Source organism: Balaenoptera ricei, chromosome 1, assembly GCF_028023285.1.
Source record: "Balaenoptera ricei isolate mBalRic1 chromosome 1, mBalRic1.hap2, whole genome shotgun sequence".
Taxonomy (NCBI): Eukaryota; Metazoa; Chordata; class Mammalia; order Artiodactyla; family Balaenopteridae; genus Balaenoptera; species Balaenoptera ricei.
In genome coordinates this window covers 132,084,340-132,101,080 of record NC_082639.1, presented here as the reverse complement: position 1 = coordinate 132,101,080, position 16,741 = coordinate 132,084,340, and the positions used below count along the sequence as shown (strand labels likewise).

The following is a 16,741-nucleotide window of genomic DNA, read 5'->3' as shown; positions in this document are numbered from 1 at the left end:
GCTTCACATCCTTCTCTAAAATCTAAATAAACACTTGTAACTGACTGCTCTTCCACATTTACTGAGCCATAGCGACCACATTACATAAGTAAAGTCTGATTAAAAAAAATAACGTCAGTATCTAGAAAATATAAGAGAGTGGGAGGTAGATGATAACGTCTCTGTTCAGAGCTGGGCAGTTTTAGGAGTTAAATTAGCTAACTGGGTTATTTATTTAATTTTTAAAATCAGTTGTACTCATTGGAATTTTTCTTCTCTTTGCCTGTTTGGCTTAGGTCTTTATGTACATAGAAAGAGCCAGGGCTACCATGTCTAATGAGACAAATTAACCTGTTATTCCCCGCCTCATTCCCCTGCCACTACTACTTCATGCCTGCTTAGAGTACATTCTTAGATGTCCTATTCTAAAAAGCTGTAATTATAGAATATTAGCTTCACTTGATCTCTACTGAACATGGAAAGTAAAAGATTCCCATTTACTGTCTCTACTGTTTGAATTAAACAAGATGCAGAGATGGGCAATGGTGATTGTATATAACTGCCCAAAAGAAATGCCAGTATAAACAGCAGGAATCAGTGATTATTTTATTTATATATATATATATATATATATATATATATATATATATATATATATATATCCTTCAGTTGCATTTAGACACAGAATTCTTTAAACTGTGTTCTTTTTACTATAAAAGTAATAGAGGGTCATTGCAAAAACTGGGAAAAGCTGAAAATAATCATGAAATTTATAAAAATAACCCCTGAATCCTGCCATCTAGAAATCCACTGTTAACATTTTGATACATTTTTTTATGTTTTTGCAATTCACATTAAAATTTTTTGAACCAAATTTGGGTCAATTAAACACAAGTATATATAGTTTTCATCTTTATTTTCTCACTGAACAAATCATGAATGTTTTGCCAACAGGAATATCTAAGTCTGTTTCCCATTTTTATTGTATTTAAGAAACAAGGCATTATTTCAGACATTTAAGTGGGAGATATTGTTTCTAGTAATTTAGCCATAACTATGCACAGAATCTGAGGATTAACATTTACTTCATGATTCATTCCAATGAGGTACTGTACCTTAAAATGGATTGAGTTGGTAGGTGAGAAAGAGAAAGAAAGTGAGTGATGATATAATTGACTGGTATGGGGTAGGAAAATTGAGGGTAATAGCCCATAGATGACACAACTATTCTTAGTTCGCTTAGGGTGATGAAATTCTGATTGCTACCACAATTTCAGGAGAGGGACTACTAATAAGCAAAGTTAAAAAATGTTTAAAGACATAGATTTCATGTTATTGGGATTAAAACCATGCATTTGTGTCATATCGATAGAATTCATGTAAAATTAAAAGGTATGTAAAAAAGGAGAATTCACTTTGACATCATTGTAATTTTTCGCGTTATGGATATTCCTGGGAAACTTTTTGCATGCTGCCGGGGAATTCCTCTTTACTGGGTTTGGACACATCCTCCTATTACTCACAGGAAGCGTCGTTCTATAAAGGAGCTCCAGCAGGAGCAGTGCTCCACTGTTCTTGGCTGACCTCGCATCAGAACTGCAAGAGTGGCACGAGACAGAAGCAGCAGCAACTCGGGAGGAATCAGACACCGAAACAACTGCTTCACCGAACAGGTAAGTGCAAGAAGTCTTTCACTTAACTAATCTGGCCACGAAACACAGATTATTAATATGAACAGATAGGCAAGAAGCCTTCGATAAAAGATCTGTGCAAGCTCTTATTGTATTCAGACAAGTTAAAAGCTGGCTTTTCTCTTTGACTTAAATGATGAGAATCTTAACTTTTATATGTATTCATTTGGGTAAACTTCTTTGAAATGAAGATGGTGGCAAAAGATTCCAATCCTTTATCTGAAAATCGTATGATGTCGCTATACGCAGCATTGTAGAATGATTTGAGTAATTGGTAGCCTGGGATTTCATTCTATAATTAATTTTGTACTTTTCCCCCCAGAAAAGCATTTCAAGTCTAATCTTGGGATCAAAAGAAGCCTTGAAGTCATGATTGCTTCACAGTTTCTCTCTGCTCTCACTTTCGGTAAGTCAATGCCTGTAGTTAGACCAGGGTGTCTTATCCTTGGCACTACTGACATTTTGGACCAGATAAGTCTTCCTTGTGGGGGCTGCCCTGTGCATTGTAGGTTGTTTAACAGCATCTCTTGCCTCTCCTCACAATGTGTTGTGCCCTGGGCTAGGAGCAATTTACCTCATTGTGTCTCAGCTTCCTTACATATAAAGAGTTGATCATAAATAACCTATTTCCCAGAGGCATTTTGAGGATTCAGTATCGTGGTTCGTGTAAAGTGCCTCCGACAGTGCTTGGTGGTGCATATTTAGTGCCCAAAAAAGCTTAGTTATTCTGATTATTCTTCTACTATTAGGTAGGTATATTGGGTAGGTTATAGTGGGTGAAGCACCAAGTGGAAGGGCAACCACAAAAGAGATACACAGTAAATGGTAGTTTCTCCATTCGTGTACCCATTCTTACTTTGGAAAAGGCGAAAAAAGGTTGAGTCAACCCAAAGGCCACTAGATGCCAAAAAAAAGACAACAAAAGGTCCAGTTAACAGAGTCAAACCATAGCAGGACTAAACTTTCCCATTCCTTTCACATTTTCCCCCTTAGCGCTTCTCCTGTTTAAAGAAAGTGAAGCCTGGTCTTACAACGCCTCCACGGAAACCCTGACTTTTGATGAGGCCAGTGCTTATTGCCAGCAAAGGTACACACATCTGGTTGCAATTCAAAACCAGGAAGAGATTAAACACCTGAACTCCGCATTCAGCTATTCACCAAGTTACTACTGGATCGGAATCAGAAAGATCAACGATACATGGACCTGGATAGGGACCCAGAAGCCTTTGACTGAAGAGGCCGCAAACTGGGCTCCAGGTGAACCAAACAATAAGCAAAACAAGGAGGACTGTATAGAGATCTACATCAAGAGAGAAACGGACTCGGGCAAGTGGAACGATGAGAGATGCAGCAAAAAGAAGCTCGCCTTGTGCTACACAGGTAGGGAGTTCGTGGCAGCAGTGGGAGGGAGATTCAGTGTGTGAGCATCTTGACAGATTGTGGACTGTATGCAAAAACTGGTCTCTATTGTGGGAATTTTATGTTCTAAAAGATACGGTTTTAAAACATTCTGTTTGATGTTTTAAAACAGAATGTGTTTTTGCTTCTTTGTGTGAATGTAGACAAGAATGTATGTATTTATGTATACATATATGCATATATATAGGTCTATACTTATATACAGTGTGTGTACACACACATGATACATTTTTAGCTACTTGTTGTTTATGTGCTGTAAGGAAACTCTCTTTAGAGTTTGTGATAAAGGGAATTTTCTATTTGGGGAGACAGTTACAGCTATACCCCTGACATTAACATCAAGGTTTCAAATGGTTGAGCCTAAAACTCAGCTTTGGCATTTCATCAAGCACTTCTATTAAAATCTCTGGCACTCTGTATCATTGGTGACATCCCCGTTACACACTGTTGACCCTGAATTCCTAAAGAAACTCATTTGAAGCACAATAACAATCGTCACCACGGACTGTCTTTTCCACAGCTGCCTGTACCCCGACATCCTGCAGCGGCCACGGTGACTGTACAGAGACCATCAACAGCTACACTTGTCAGTGCCACCCCGGCTTCAAGGGACTCAAGTGTGAGCAAGGTAAGGCTTGGTCTCACCTTTTCCTTCGCTAGAGATGGTAGGAGGATTTTGTGTCCCAGCTGGCTTCGGAGTCAGGTCTGCATGCCTTCCCTTCCCTGGGGCATATGGTTTCAGAAGGTCGTTAAGAGCTGAGGCTATGAAGTCAGACCCTCCTGGCTTTGAATCCCAGATTCACCACTTATTAATTCCGGCACCTTGACAACATAGTTAAACCCTCTGAGTCCCAGTTTTCTCATTGTAAAATGAGGACAATATAGTACCAACTTCATAGGCTTATGGTTTGGATGATGTGAACAAATGCAGACACAACATTTTCATAGTGTCTGCTATTCAATAAACAGTAGTTAGAGTTTCCAGGGTTCTTCCCACCTGATAAGGTGAGAGAGGAACAGAATTGATTTGGTTTCCCTTTTCAGTTGTGACCTGTCAGGCACAGGAAGCCCCTGAGCACGGAAGCCTGGTTTGCAACGACCCTTTGGGGAGCTTCAGCTACAGTTCTTCCTGCTCTGTCAGCTGTGGGGAGGGCTATCTCCCAAGCAGCACGGAGGCGACCCAGTGCACTTCCTCCGGAGAATGGAGTGTTCCTCTTCCAGCCTGCAATGGTAAGTCTCTCGGAGAAGGCACAGAAGATTCTCTAACTCGTCCCTCATCGCCTTACTTTTTATCCAATTTATACCATTTTCAGCACGTCAGGGAAAGTTCTTTTAAACGTGTCCTAATTAAACAAGTTCTAATTAAACTTGTTCTCTTGGCCAATATATATGGCCAATACGGTACCAGCTGGCTTTGAGAGAGGTTTTTATCCTATGTTTGACATAAGTGTTTCTGGGGCTCCGGTGATTTGTAAGAAAACACATAAAACAGTGGAACCATACTCTTAACATCTTAATGACTTTCCCCTTGCTCTGTTTAACTTCACCCATGCAACTGGACCAATTTAAGGTCATGATAATCAAGCAGCCTCAGTATACCCTGTTCTCTCTGTCTTATCTTTCTAGGCCAAAGACAAAAAAATTCTTTCCTCCAGGTCATGCTGGGTTAAAATAAATGAATGTTCTGTGTACGTCGGGATTGTTTTTTTTATCACTAGTCATAAATCCTGATCTAGAATCTGTTATTTTTCTTTGTTTTTGCCTTATGTAAAATAGAGACCTGATGAGAGAGATCTGATAAAATAGATCAGAAACCACTTAGCATAGTCAGAGTCAATCAGAGAAGATGAAAAGATCAAGAAAAAAGCATAAAAACTTTATTGGGTGTGCGCATGTCCCCAAGGATGAACACAGGGCTTTGGGATCTACCCTCTGATCTATCTTACTGTATTATAAATTCCAGTTCAATAAGAAGTGAGTATGTCACTCTTCTGTAAAATTCATGGTGTTCTTTCAAATCCCCAGTGGCTAAATGTGATGCTTTGACAAATCCTGTCAATGGAGTTGTGAAATGCTTCCAAAGCCACGGAAGCTTCCTGTGGAACACCACCTGTGAATTTGAGTGTAACGAAGGATATAAACTCACTGGACCCCAGCACCTGCAGTGTATCTCCTCTGGGATTTGGGACAACAAGAAACCAACATGTAAAGGTACAGTGGTTCTACATCAGGGTTTATTGTAAACATTCTTTTTTCTCAACCTATACTCCAAATGGGTAAGCCAGACCTGCTAATGTAAACTGGGACATGTGTTACAGCTGTGACATGTGATGCCATCAGCCATCCTCAGAATGGCACTGTGAGCTGTAGCCACTCCCCTGCTGGAGAGTTCACCTATAAGTCATCCTGCCACTTCTCCTGTGCGGAAGGCTTCGTGTTGCAGGGGCCAGCCCAGGTTGAATGCACTACCCAGGGGCAATGGACACAGCAGGTCCCAGTTTGTGAAGGTAAGCCTGAGAGTCTCCTTTACACTCTCCCTTTCTCAAAGAGCAGCAGTCTTCAAATGTGAAGCACTGAAAATGAAACCTGAGGCCTACTTTAACTATAATAATCAGATCTGATGGGCAACATTCATCTTATGTTTTTGAGATGCATATAAAAGAACTGTCCAGGGAAAGGATTGTATGTAGTAAGAGTGGATGCTTTGCTGGTTTCTTAACTGTACTGGACTAATATAACTTTATAGACATTGGCATGGAGTAAGCAGAAATCTTAAGCTGAAGGGAAATCACATTAGAAAATTGACAAAGTAGGATTATGAGAACATGACTTGATTCCAAAATACTTGTCATACCTTTCTTCTGAAATTGCTCATAACTACCAGTGATGAAAATGTTTCAAGTGTGGTGTCAGATATAGAGACTCCCTTAATATATACATAAGCACTAAAATTTAGTTTCATTTAATTTAATAAAGCAAGAGCAAGGACATTGAAAGCAAGCAGTTTTCACTATCAGGTACTGGCATTTTTGTAGCCAAATACAGCACAGAATGATTTACAGTGGCAAAAAAACACAAGACAGAAACCAAACTGCAAAGCAGACAAATTTTATGTGGCTGCCTTCTTATCTTCCTTTCTTTTTGGCCTCATCTGTAAGCATCCAGGACCCATAAGTTGCTCCCTGACTACATAAAATCTTTCCCCTGACCCTGACTTCTTTCACATGTCAGAGCAGAGCTCAGGGACCATTGGTCCTGTTAAAGGCTGTCCTTTAATTAGCACCCCTGTCAATGAAGGGACCGGAATTCAAAGAAAACACAGCCATCTTCCCACTTGTCCAGGGACTAACGAAGAGTCTTGAATTCTCTGAGTGTTCCTTTGTCCAAAGCGATCTGGGTTCAGTCGTCAAATGCCAAGTACTATCCAGTTCCACTATATTATTTTCTGACCATAATTTTGGTAGCTCAGCTTTCCCGTGAAAGCTTTGTCCAGCCCAGAGAGAGGCTACATGAGTTGTCTTCTGAAAGACAACTAGTCTAGCGCTTCTAGTACTTCTGAAAGTTTCCAAAGTGGGTCCATGGGTGAGTTTTCCTGTGAGCACTATTGAAGAGCTATAGGGACTTGGTTACCTCGGGAAACCTGTTGCTGCCCGATAAAAACAAGCTTCTAATGTACTCACTCATGTCTTCCAGCTGTGAAATGTGATGCTGTCCCTCAGCCCAGAAGTGGTTCAGTTAACTGTACCCATTCCCCCACCGGAGAGTTTACCTACAAGTCCTCCTGTGCCATCAGCTGTGAGGAAGGCTTTGAATTACATGGATCAGCTCAACTTGAGTGCACATCTCAGGGACAGTGGACACAGGAGGTCCCCTCCTGCCAAGGTAGGACTGAATTCAATCTTTAAAGGAGTATAGGTCAAGGACCTTAAAACATTTCTGAACCTAGATTGCCCCAAGGGACTTGATCTTAATTTCCTACATGCTGAAAACTAAGTAGTGCTTATAAGTTACACTTATTGGTGACTTTTCTGCCAGTTTTAAAAGTTTTCCAGTAGATTTTTCTTAACCTCTACCCATGTCCTATCATTTGCAGTGGTACAATGTTCAAGTTTGGAGGTTCCCGGAAAGATCGACATAAACTGCAGTGGGGAGCCTGTGTTTGGCACCAGGTGTACATTTGCATGTCCTGAAGGATGGACGCTCAAAGGCTCTGCGGCTCTGACATGTGGTGCCACAGGACACTGGTCTGGGATGATGCCTACCTGTGAAGGTGAAGCATTGATTGATGGTGGTTGTCTGGGGGACCAGAGAGAAGAAAGGGAGCTAAGAAAGGAAGCTATCTGGCTGCAGTAATGAACTACCCAGTATATCCAAACCAGAAAGATCAGAAAGGTTACCCAGGTTGACATTAATGGATGGACCTTTCATTTTATGGGGATAAAGAGAAAACAGAAGAAGTGACATGTCAATGGAATTTTGATAACTGGAAAAAGGAGAGCTAGTGGGAAAAGTTGCGGGGGGGGGGTGGGGGGGGGAAGGGAAATGAGAGAGAGAGCGAGAAAAAGAGAGAGAGAGAGAGGTTAACCAAGGTGTGCTGTGAAAGCTTGGTAAGTTAGAGCTCTGCCTAGCCAGGATGGGAGATAAGCTCGCAAAAGGTGGTTTGGGGCTGATCTCTAAGGCCTTTAGTACCATGTCTCTGCCTCATGTATTGAACTAGATGACTCTTCTGCTTTGTACACTGTAATCAGTGCACAAAGAAAAGGGCAAATGGACAGAACGGAAAGACTTTGAATTTAATTCCTTCTCATGACAGTTTACCCCCCTCTGTTTCCTTAGCTCCTCCTGAGTCCCAAACTCCCTTGGCAGTTGGACTTTCTGCTGCTGGGATCTCCCTCATGACATTAGCATCATTTCTCTTCTGGCTTCTGAAACGCCTTCAGAAGAAAGGTAAGGGCATTTATGAATGTACTCCAAAAAGGTTTTTGAAAAAAATTATTTTCTCATTGATGAGTCATGTTATCTCTCACAGATTTAAAAAGTAATTAGACTCTAGTCACTAGTCATTAGACACTAATAAACTGCAGGGTAATGAAGCAGAAGTCTTAGGGAAAGAGTTTCAGGAAATACAAATGTTAGTGTGCTCACATCGTACAACTCCAGGGGATGCTATTCACATTGAATGCTGTGGTCCCCCTGGGAGTTGTTGCAATGAGGCTGCCATAATTAGCGGTCCTGGGAAAATCAATAAAATGTTTCCAAACATTTTATTTGGAATACAGGCTTAAATATGGGAGTATCTCAGGGGATATGCAAACACATCTAGCCACACTCCTGGTTTGTTTGACCTACGGAGTCTTTAACATTTTTTGAATTAAGTTCTGACATTTACAGAATAGGAAATTTCACATCTAATCCAGATCTGAGATTTCTCATGGCAAACTGGAAGACAGCTGAACCTGGCAAGCAGAGCATGTTGTTATCCGCTTGCATTAGGAAGCTGCTGTGTCCCTTGCATGAGTGTGCACTTTCCATCCCCTGTCCTGCCCGCTTGTTGCCACCAAGCCGTGTCTGGGCTCTGATAATTACAGAGGCCGGGAAGGTACTGAGTTTGCAACCCCTGATGAAAAGAGTCATATTGTTTCAGGATTTAATGTATCCTTAAAAGTCATTTAGTCTAAATGAATGGTTTTCTTTCTCTTGCAGCAAAAAAATTTGTTCCTGCCAGGTAAGCTGCACTCTTGTATAAAGCATGCCATTGAACATTTTACACATTTTTCTCTCTTCATGCTGGAAACCAGTGCTTTACTTAGTGTTCTCATGTATTCCACAGCAGCTGCCAAAGCCTTCAATCAGATGGATCCTACCAAACGCTTTCCGAGTTAATTTAAGCCCAAAGGAATCAGGTAAGACTTGAAAATCACATATGGTTTTGAAAGAAGATATCTTCTCTACATGTTCTGTTGCTCCTGGAACCTTCTGAACCTGCAGTGTCTAGGGAGGAAATCACCACCTTCGTGTTATTTTAGGGAAAGTTGTTTCATTTTTTTGGAGGAGGAGAGGAAAGGAACAAGGATCTGGCCTTTATGGAGGCATTTCATTTATGAACATGAATAATAATCATAGTTAACCCTTATATGGCACTTACTATGTTCTAGGAACTGTTCTAAGCTAGGAATTATATGAGATAAGGGCCATTGTATTTCTTATTATATAGATGAAGAAAATGAGGCACAGAGAACTTAATGCCTAAAATCTCAAAACTAGTTAAGTGGTATAGCCAGGATTCACACCAGGCAGTCTGGCTCTAAAATCTGTGTTCTTAACCACTCTGCTCTGCTTTGTGAGAATTTGGAAGGCTCAAGTCCCCTCCGAATAGATTTTTTTTAAATTAATAGACATTTTTGTGTGTGCAGTTTCAGGTTTACAGAAAATTCAGTAGAAAGTACAGAGTTCCAGCATAACCCCTCATGCCCTCCAATTTCCTCTATTATTTTTTAAAAATTTATTTATTTATTTTATTTTTGGCTGTGTTGGGTCTTCATTGCTGCCCGCGGGCTTTCTCTAGTTGCGGCGAGTGGGGGACTCCCCTTTTTGCGGTGCGCGGGCTTCTCATCGCGGTGGCTTCTCTTGTTGCGGAGCACGGGCTCTAGGCGCGCGGGCTTCAGTAGTTGTGGCTCGCGGGCTCTAGAGCGCAGGCTCAGTAGTTGTGGTGCACGGGCTTAGTTGTTCCACGGCATGTGGTATCTTCCCGGACCAGGGCTTGAACCCGTGTCCCCTGCACTGGCAGGTGGATTCTCAACCACTGTGCCCCCAGGGAAGCCCTCCTGTATTATTAACATCTTACAGTTGTATGGTATTTTGTTACAATTGATGGGCCAGTATTGCTACATTATTATTAACTAAATCCCACAGTTTACAGTAGGGTTTTGTATATTCCATGGGTTTTGACAAATGTATAATGACATGTATCCGCCATTACAGTATCATGCAGAATAGTTTCACTATCCCAGCTATATAGGATTTTGCTGTTTGTATTTGGACTAGCCTTGTGAGAGTGCACACAGTTGTCTGTGCTAGAAGGGGAATTCTGTCGCTGCTGTCAGTATGCAAAATATTAAATGTCCTGACCGCATGCACTCTTATCATTGCAGGAGCACAGGTACATTATGGAACTAGAACGATAACCTGAAGGCGGCAGAGACAGAGAGGTCTGCTTGGGTCTCTGGCCCTTCTCACCTACTACACCCGCTGGCTGCCTTTATAGCTGGGATTATGGTACCTACAAGGACTTCAACGGACTAAAATCCAGTGGGCAAGTCCAGCCTGCCACCAAAAAGACTCAGTTTTCTCCTTTCCGGTGCTGGCTGCTGGAAGGAAAGAATATTCGCTTCCATGCCAGAGTGAAGAGACTAAGGCTCTGGAATCTCAGAATTCCTTTTCTAACTCACCCTTCGCTCACTGTAAAATCTGGTGGCGCAACACACTATTTTGAGGTGCTGTTTCTTTCTTTTGTCCCTCACAGTGTTTGAACTGCTGCTTATGTAGTCGCTGTCATTGGGATGAATAATACTTGTCAAGAGTTTAGAGGAAACAAATTGGTCAAAGATATTCTATTCACAGACCTGGAAAAAAAATGACAAATTTTTAATGCCGTGGGGTGACGACATTGGAAAGGTTGTTAATGGTGGAAATTCTGTTTAGCACTCTGTGGGAGTGCAAACACAGTCTTAATCACTTTTATCCCTGTGGGATTCAGTGCTTTTTAAAGTACTTTTAGAGGCTGTGTGTTCTTTTTACTTGCATTGACTATAGTATAAAGTCCATAAGTCTTAATACAGTACAAGTGTGGTAGGGACTTTAAAATATGTAAATATTAGGACTATAATAGGGTAAAAGTTGCTTATTCCAGATCTTTATTAACAAATTCTAAAGTTTCATCTGTAGTAAATGTATTTCAAAAAGGGCAAATACTGTGCCCTAGCAATGCATAAACCAGTATAAAGTTCTGAATGTTTGACTACAGTTTCTTTAAAAAACATGAGTAGTCTCAGGAGAGCAAAATCTGCATGGCACACACTTGTACACTGTCAGGTATTTTTTCATAGCTATATGGTTTCTATGATGAAAAACTTCCATGAGGTTAAATGTTCTGATTTGACAAAAGCATAAATGCAAACAAACGAAGGTACAGTTTTATGAATGTCTTTCTTGGTAAAAAACATATAGATATATAAATGTGTTTTGCATTCCTACAAAGATGTTTGTCAGATGTGATGTGTCAACATACAATTCCTGTATATTACTTAAGATTTTAAATCCATGCTAGAAACATACCATGTAATGGATCTGTCCAGTGGATTTTTTAAAAGTAAAGATGTCTAATAAGTATTCCCTAATAAGTATTCCCTAATTGTCCCTAATTGTCTCTCTGTTCGGGTGTTCTTAAAGAGAGGAAAGCCTGAATGAGCAAGTATTTGTATTTATTGATAAGAGAGTTCAAAATTCCTAAGGAATCCCTAGTTATTGGTTGATCACTGGCCATAAGAGATACTGGGCCAGTAATTGCCAAAGCTGCTCCAACCTTGCAGGACAGTATAAGAATCAAAACTCTCCCACCCTTTCATTAACTTAGGATGTGTTGAGAAAGCAAAATTTCAGAGAAGTGTTGGCTGCACGCTGGCAAAGACAAAACCAAAAGGAAACAGAGAGATATGATAAGGATCAGAACAGCAGAGGTTTTTAAGGGGCAAAAGAACTCTGGGAAATAAAGGAGAGAGAGAAAAAAAAAACAAGTATTATGAGCAGGCTACATATGGAATGAATTATTGTTTTCTTTGAAATTGTTCAAATGTTGTAGATATTTGTATATACTGCATTGGAAATAGCCGTGTGAAATATAAATGTGGTCTGTGTTTGGGTCTTATAAAATATTTAAAATTACGATTTAAAATGTTTTAAGTATGTATTTATTTAAGCTTATGTCATACCTATTGTATTTGACATGGCATTATGAAGTTTTGTAATAAACATGTTTATATTTAGCCCTGTGTACAGGCTCTTTCTTTTTTTTTTGGTCAGGCTCTTTCTTTTTTTTTTTTTTAATATTTTAATGAGGTTCTTGTCTGCTTACATTCTTTTTTTTTTAATGTATGTATGTATGTATGTATGGCTGTGTTGGGTCTTCGTTTCTGTGCGAGGGCTTTCTCTAGTTGCGGCAAGCGGGGGCCACTCTTCATCGCGGTGCGCGAGCCTCTCACTATCGTGGCCTCTCTTGTTGCGGAGCACAGGCTCCAGACGCGCAGGCTCAGTAACTGTGGCTCACGGGCCGAGTTGCTCCGTGGCATGTGGGATCTTCCCAGATCAGGGCTCGAACCCGCGTCCCCTGCATTGGCAGGCAGATTCTCAACCACTGCGCCACCAGGGAAGTCCCCAGGCTCTTTCTTAAAAATTCTGTTTTACTTAGATAAAAGATACCATAAAAGTCATCCTTTTTAAGTGTACAATCCAACAGCTTCTGGTATATTTACAAGATCCTGTGATCATCACTGCTATCTAACTCTGGAACACTTCTGTCTCCCCAGAAAGAGACCCAGGATCCATTAGAAGTCACTCTCCATCTTCCCCAGCCACTGGTAACTACTAATCTACTTTTTGCCTCTATAAATGTACTTATTGTGGACATTTCATACAAATAGAATCATACAGTACGTGGCCTGTTGTGTCTAGCTTCTTTCATTTAACGTAACGTTTTCAAGGTTCAGCCATTTTGTACCATGTATCAGTACTCCATTCCTTTTTATAAACTGGATAATACTCTATTGTATGAATATGCCACATTCTCTTTTTCCTTTCATCAACTGATGGACATTTGGATTGTTTCTGCTTTTTGGCTATTGTGAATAATGCTGCTATGAACATTCATGCACAAGTTTTTGAGTAGACTTATGTTTTCAGTTCTCTTGGATATATACCCAGAAATGGAATTGTTGGGTCATATGGTAACTTCACGTTTTACTTTTTGAGGGACTGCCAAATTGTTTCCCAAAAGGGTAGCACCATTTCACAAGCCCACCAGCAATGTATGAAAGTTCCTATTTCTCCACATTCTGTTCAATACTTGTTATTGTCTGTCATTTTGATTATCACCACCCTAATGGGTATGAAGTAGTATACATATGGGCTTTTGCATCAATACTCTACAGTTGTCTGAAAAAGTATTAATAATCTGAAAACAGTCATTAAGCTCAATGAAACAAAGACTCCTAGAGTCTTTGCATCATGTCAGTCTCAATTCTAGGCTGCTCAAGTCAACCAATTCATCTTGATTTATTCTGCAGACTCAGTTATTCTCCAGGTTTAGAGCCAGAGCTGTTTTTTCCCACCCAAAATATGTGTCTTCTCTTTTCTAGAATAGTGTCAAGGCACAAAGCCTGGTGTGTACCAAGCTAAAAACCACCTTGAGAATCTCACCGCTATCAAAGAATCCGAATACCTGAATTTCCTAAGAAAACATGGTTTAACTTTTGGCTTGGTTATCCAGACTAAAAAAAAAAGAAATGTGGCTATAACACTGTTACAGACTACAGTTGTTTTCACTTTGATTTTATACTTCTTCTTAGCTCAAAGTATTACTTAAGAGAAAATTAAAGAAAAAAATGAAAAACAAGGATAGATTCTGCTAATTAGGGCTGTTTTCATGTAGGACTGAAATGGGTACACACTTGAGACATCAGCTTGAAGTGCAGAGAAAGCAGGAATGTTAGCTTTTCTAGGTCTAAAAAAAAAAGAGAGTAAATTGAACAAATTAAATGTATTCAGAAGGAAAACAGGTGCCCAAGTCAAATGGACATAGGCAAGTAGAAAGCACAGAAGTGCAAAGTAGAACAATTCTTGGCATCAGCAGATTAAAAGATTAGAAAAGAACTTTTTAATGAAAGAAAACAAACATCTACCTAAACAGAAAGCTTTTGTTCTTCTTTCAATTCGAAAGAATAAATATAGTTTCTACCTCAAAATTTTAGGATCTCTCTCCCAAAAGATTCTAAGCCAAGAGAAATTAAAATATTTCTCTCTTCATTTATGCATATATATAGTCATGCTGCTGGTTTATAAAATCATTTTACTGCAAAGAGGCATGTAGCAATAAGACGAGCCTCCTGTCTTGCCAATCAATCAATCAATCAATTAATAAAACCACAACAGACTTTTGGTCAAAATCAAGGAGATTTTTTTCCCTCTCCTTGATCTCCCAATGGTGTCAAATCCTATCAATAGTCCCTTTAGTAACTTTCATCAACTGATTCCCACTGATAGCTCTCAGAACGGTTCCTTATCACCACCCCTGGACTAAATGATAAAATCTCCACAAACTCATTAGTCTTCAGGTTCTTATTTGGCTCTTGGGATGTACTCTGGTTCCAATATTTAGATATTTCATATAAATGGAATCACACAATATCTGTCCTTTTGTGACTGGCTTCTTTCACTTAGCATAATGTTTTCAAGATTCGTCTGTGTTAGAAGCATGTATCAGGACTTCATTCCTTTTTATGGCTGAGTCATATTCCATAGCATAGGTGAATGTGTATTAAATTTAAAGCAAATTTCTCACTGTATTCCCCCCAAAAATGTTTTCAACAAACTAAGATCCATCCATATGATTCAAAGGCATCCATATGAAAAAAAGCTTTGACAAAAGCCAAAAAAAAGCATTGGTGAACTCAGTGAGAGGATAAGCTGATGTGGTCCAAGTCTTCTAGAAATCTACCTTGATATAAGGGCAGAATTTAAAATGTATGAAAAAGTGAATGGATTGCATGTATATTTGACAATGGTCACTACATAGCTCCCACACACACCATAAATAAATAAAAAAGGAAAGAAAGCAAGAAAGGAAACTTTGGATGGGACCTAAGGTTGCTCCTTCTCTCTGACAAGGGCCTCAAGTGTTGGGATACCATGTAGACATCATGCAACCCTAGGACATGATATAGTTTTGGCTGGGTGCCAGAAGATCAAAACTAGCTTTCTGAAGAAAGCCCTGGCTATTTCTACAATTTTTAAAGAAGAACAGAAATGTCCAGAAAACTAACAGAATAACAAAGATATCCAGAAAAATGATGACTAAGAAGAAAAGGTAAAGTCTTCCCTTTAAAAAAATGTCATTTATAGTTTATGACCACGAAGAGGTTTGTTTATCCATTTATCCATCCTTTTGTTTAACTGATATTTACTGAATGCTGGACTTTCTCCTTCTGGAAATATGGAGGATTAATATTCTGAAAACCCCTACCAGTATAATATTAACAATTGCTAGGTGGATTACAACAGCTTGCTTTAAATAAATAGCTGAGCTTACAAAAAACAATGGAAATCTCAGAGGACAAAAATGACTAGGGAGCAGGGACCTGACCATCCAAGACTTTGTAAGCCAACGTAAGGACTTTAGATTTTACTCTGAGTGGGTTGAGAAGCCGTTGGAGGGTTTTGAACAGGGGAGTGAAGTGGTCTGACTTGTGTTCTTTTGTGCTTGTTATATTCTCCCCCTGTCCAACTGTCATCTAGCATCCATTCCCACCATTCCTTGCTCAGTGTCCCGGCGGGGGGGGGGGGGGCTGACCTCTGCAGATTGCATCACCAAGTCACTGGTGGGCTGGTTTCCAATTGGTTTAACTAATAAGGGGCTCCTAAAGGAGACCAGAGAATGAGAAGAGACAGTGGTCAGGGTGTTTCTGACCCACTCTTTTCCCTCTTTGGTGCTCTTTCTGGAAGCAGCTGCATCCTTCCTCCACTACGACTTCTCTAGGGTCCCAGTCCTCACTGGGTCATGATACACTATCTCCTCCCCTTGAATTTTTAGTCTCAGAGATACAACAGCTTCCTATATTGCCAGTCCCTGGATAGCTCATTTTCTTTTGTTTGTTCTCTTAACCTTGTTGTTAATCTGTTGTAAGTGGCCCCTCCACTAAAGGCTCTTCAGTGGGTGAAGAATTCACCCATCTGGGGTCAATTTTGTTTCTGCCTGGGCCCCTGAATGATACACATTTTAGCTGAATCACTTAAGTTATTTTGTTGAAAACAGGCTATAAGAGGAAAAGAGTAGAAACATGGAGTCCAGGTGGGAGGCTTTTGCAGCAATAACATAGGTGAGAGATGATGGTGGTTTGGATGTGTAATAAAATAGAAGTGAGTGAATGCTGCAAATATTTTGATGATAAAGCCAAAAAGTTGCTGACATATTGGATATGAGTTGTGAGAAGAAGAGAGGAGTCCCAGTTAACTCCAAATCTTTGGCTTAAGTAACCGGAAGGATGGGGTTATAATTTACTGAGATGGGAAAGGCTGTGGGAAGAGCCCACCAGGTTTGGAGGAAATTCAGAAGTTCAGTTCGATACATGTACAATTTGAGAGGCTTATAAAGGAACTAAATGGAGATATGAGGTAGGCATTTGGCTGGGAATGGGGAACATTCCCAGGGCAGGGGGATGGGCTGGATGGAAACATAAATTTGAAAGTCGTCAGCATTTAGCTGGTAATCAAAGTGAAGAGACTGGATTGGATCATCAAGTTTGTGAAGGTAAATAAGAAGAGAAAAGCAGTGAGCACTGGAGCACTCCAAAGATTTTGTGGTTGGACAGATGAGGGAGAATCAA

At 40.1% G+C, this 16,741-nt stretch overlaps 2 protein-coding genes across 3 annotated transcripts in view; one reads left to right on the top strand and one right to left on the bottom strand.

Annotated features, from left to right (window-relative positions):
- Positions 1 to 16,741, bottom strand: part of FIRRM (FIGNL1 interacting regulator of recombination and mitosis) — a 366,159-nt gene that overhangs the window by 98,016 nt on the left and 251,402 nt on the right. The window lies entirely within an intron of this gene.
- Positions 1,569 to 12,048, top strand: SELE (selectin E). Its single transcript, XM_059903446.1, has 13 exons — positions 1,569 to 1,652; positions 1,993 to 2,076; positions 2,664 to 3,050; positions 3,610 to 3,717; positions 4,134 to 4,319; positions 5,115 to 5,300; positions 5,408 to 5,596; positions 6,783 to 6,971; positions 7,183 to 7,359; positions 7,926 to 8,036; positions 8,793 to 8,814; positions 8,920 to 8,992; positions 10,241 to 12,048. The coding sequence occupies exons 2-12, from the start codon at positions 2,040 to 2,042 to the stop codon at positions 8,975 to 8,977; spliced, it is 1,650 nt and encodes a 549-aa protein (XP_059759429.1). The 5' UTR covers positions 1,569 to 1,652; positions 1,993 to 2,039; the 3' UTR covers positions 8,978 to 8,992; positions 10,241 to 12,048.

What these genes read in the sequence shown, in the direction of transcription:
- SELE (XM_059903446.1), top strand. Translation starts at nt 2,040, where the DNA reads ATGATTGCTTCACAGTTTCTCTCTGCTCTCACTTTCG. An exon ending in TCTCTCTGCTCTCACTTTCG is followed by an intron (nt 2,077 to 2,663) that starts GTAAGTCAATGC and finishes TTTCCCCCTTAG; the next exon opens with CGCTTCTCCTGTTTAAAGAA. An exon ending in TCCTCTTCCAGCCTGCAATG is followed by an intron (nt 4,320 to 5,114) that starts GTAAGTCTCTCG and finishes TCAAATCCCCAG; the next exon opens with TGGCTAAATGTGATGCTTTG.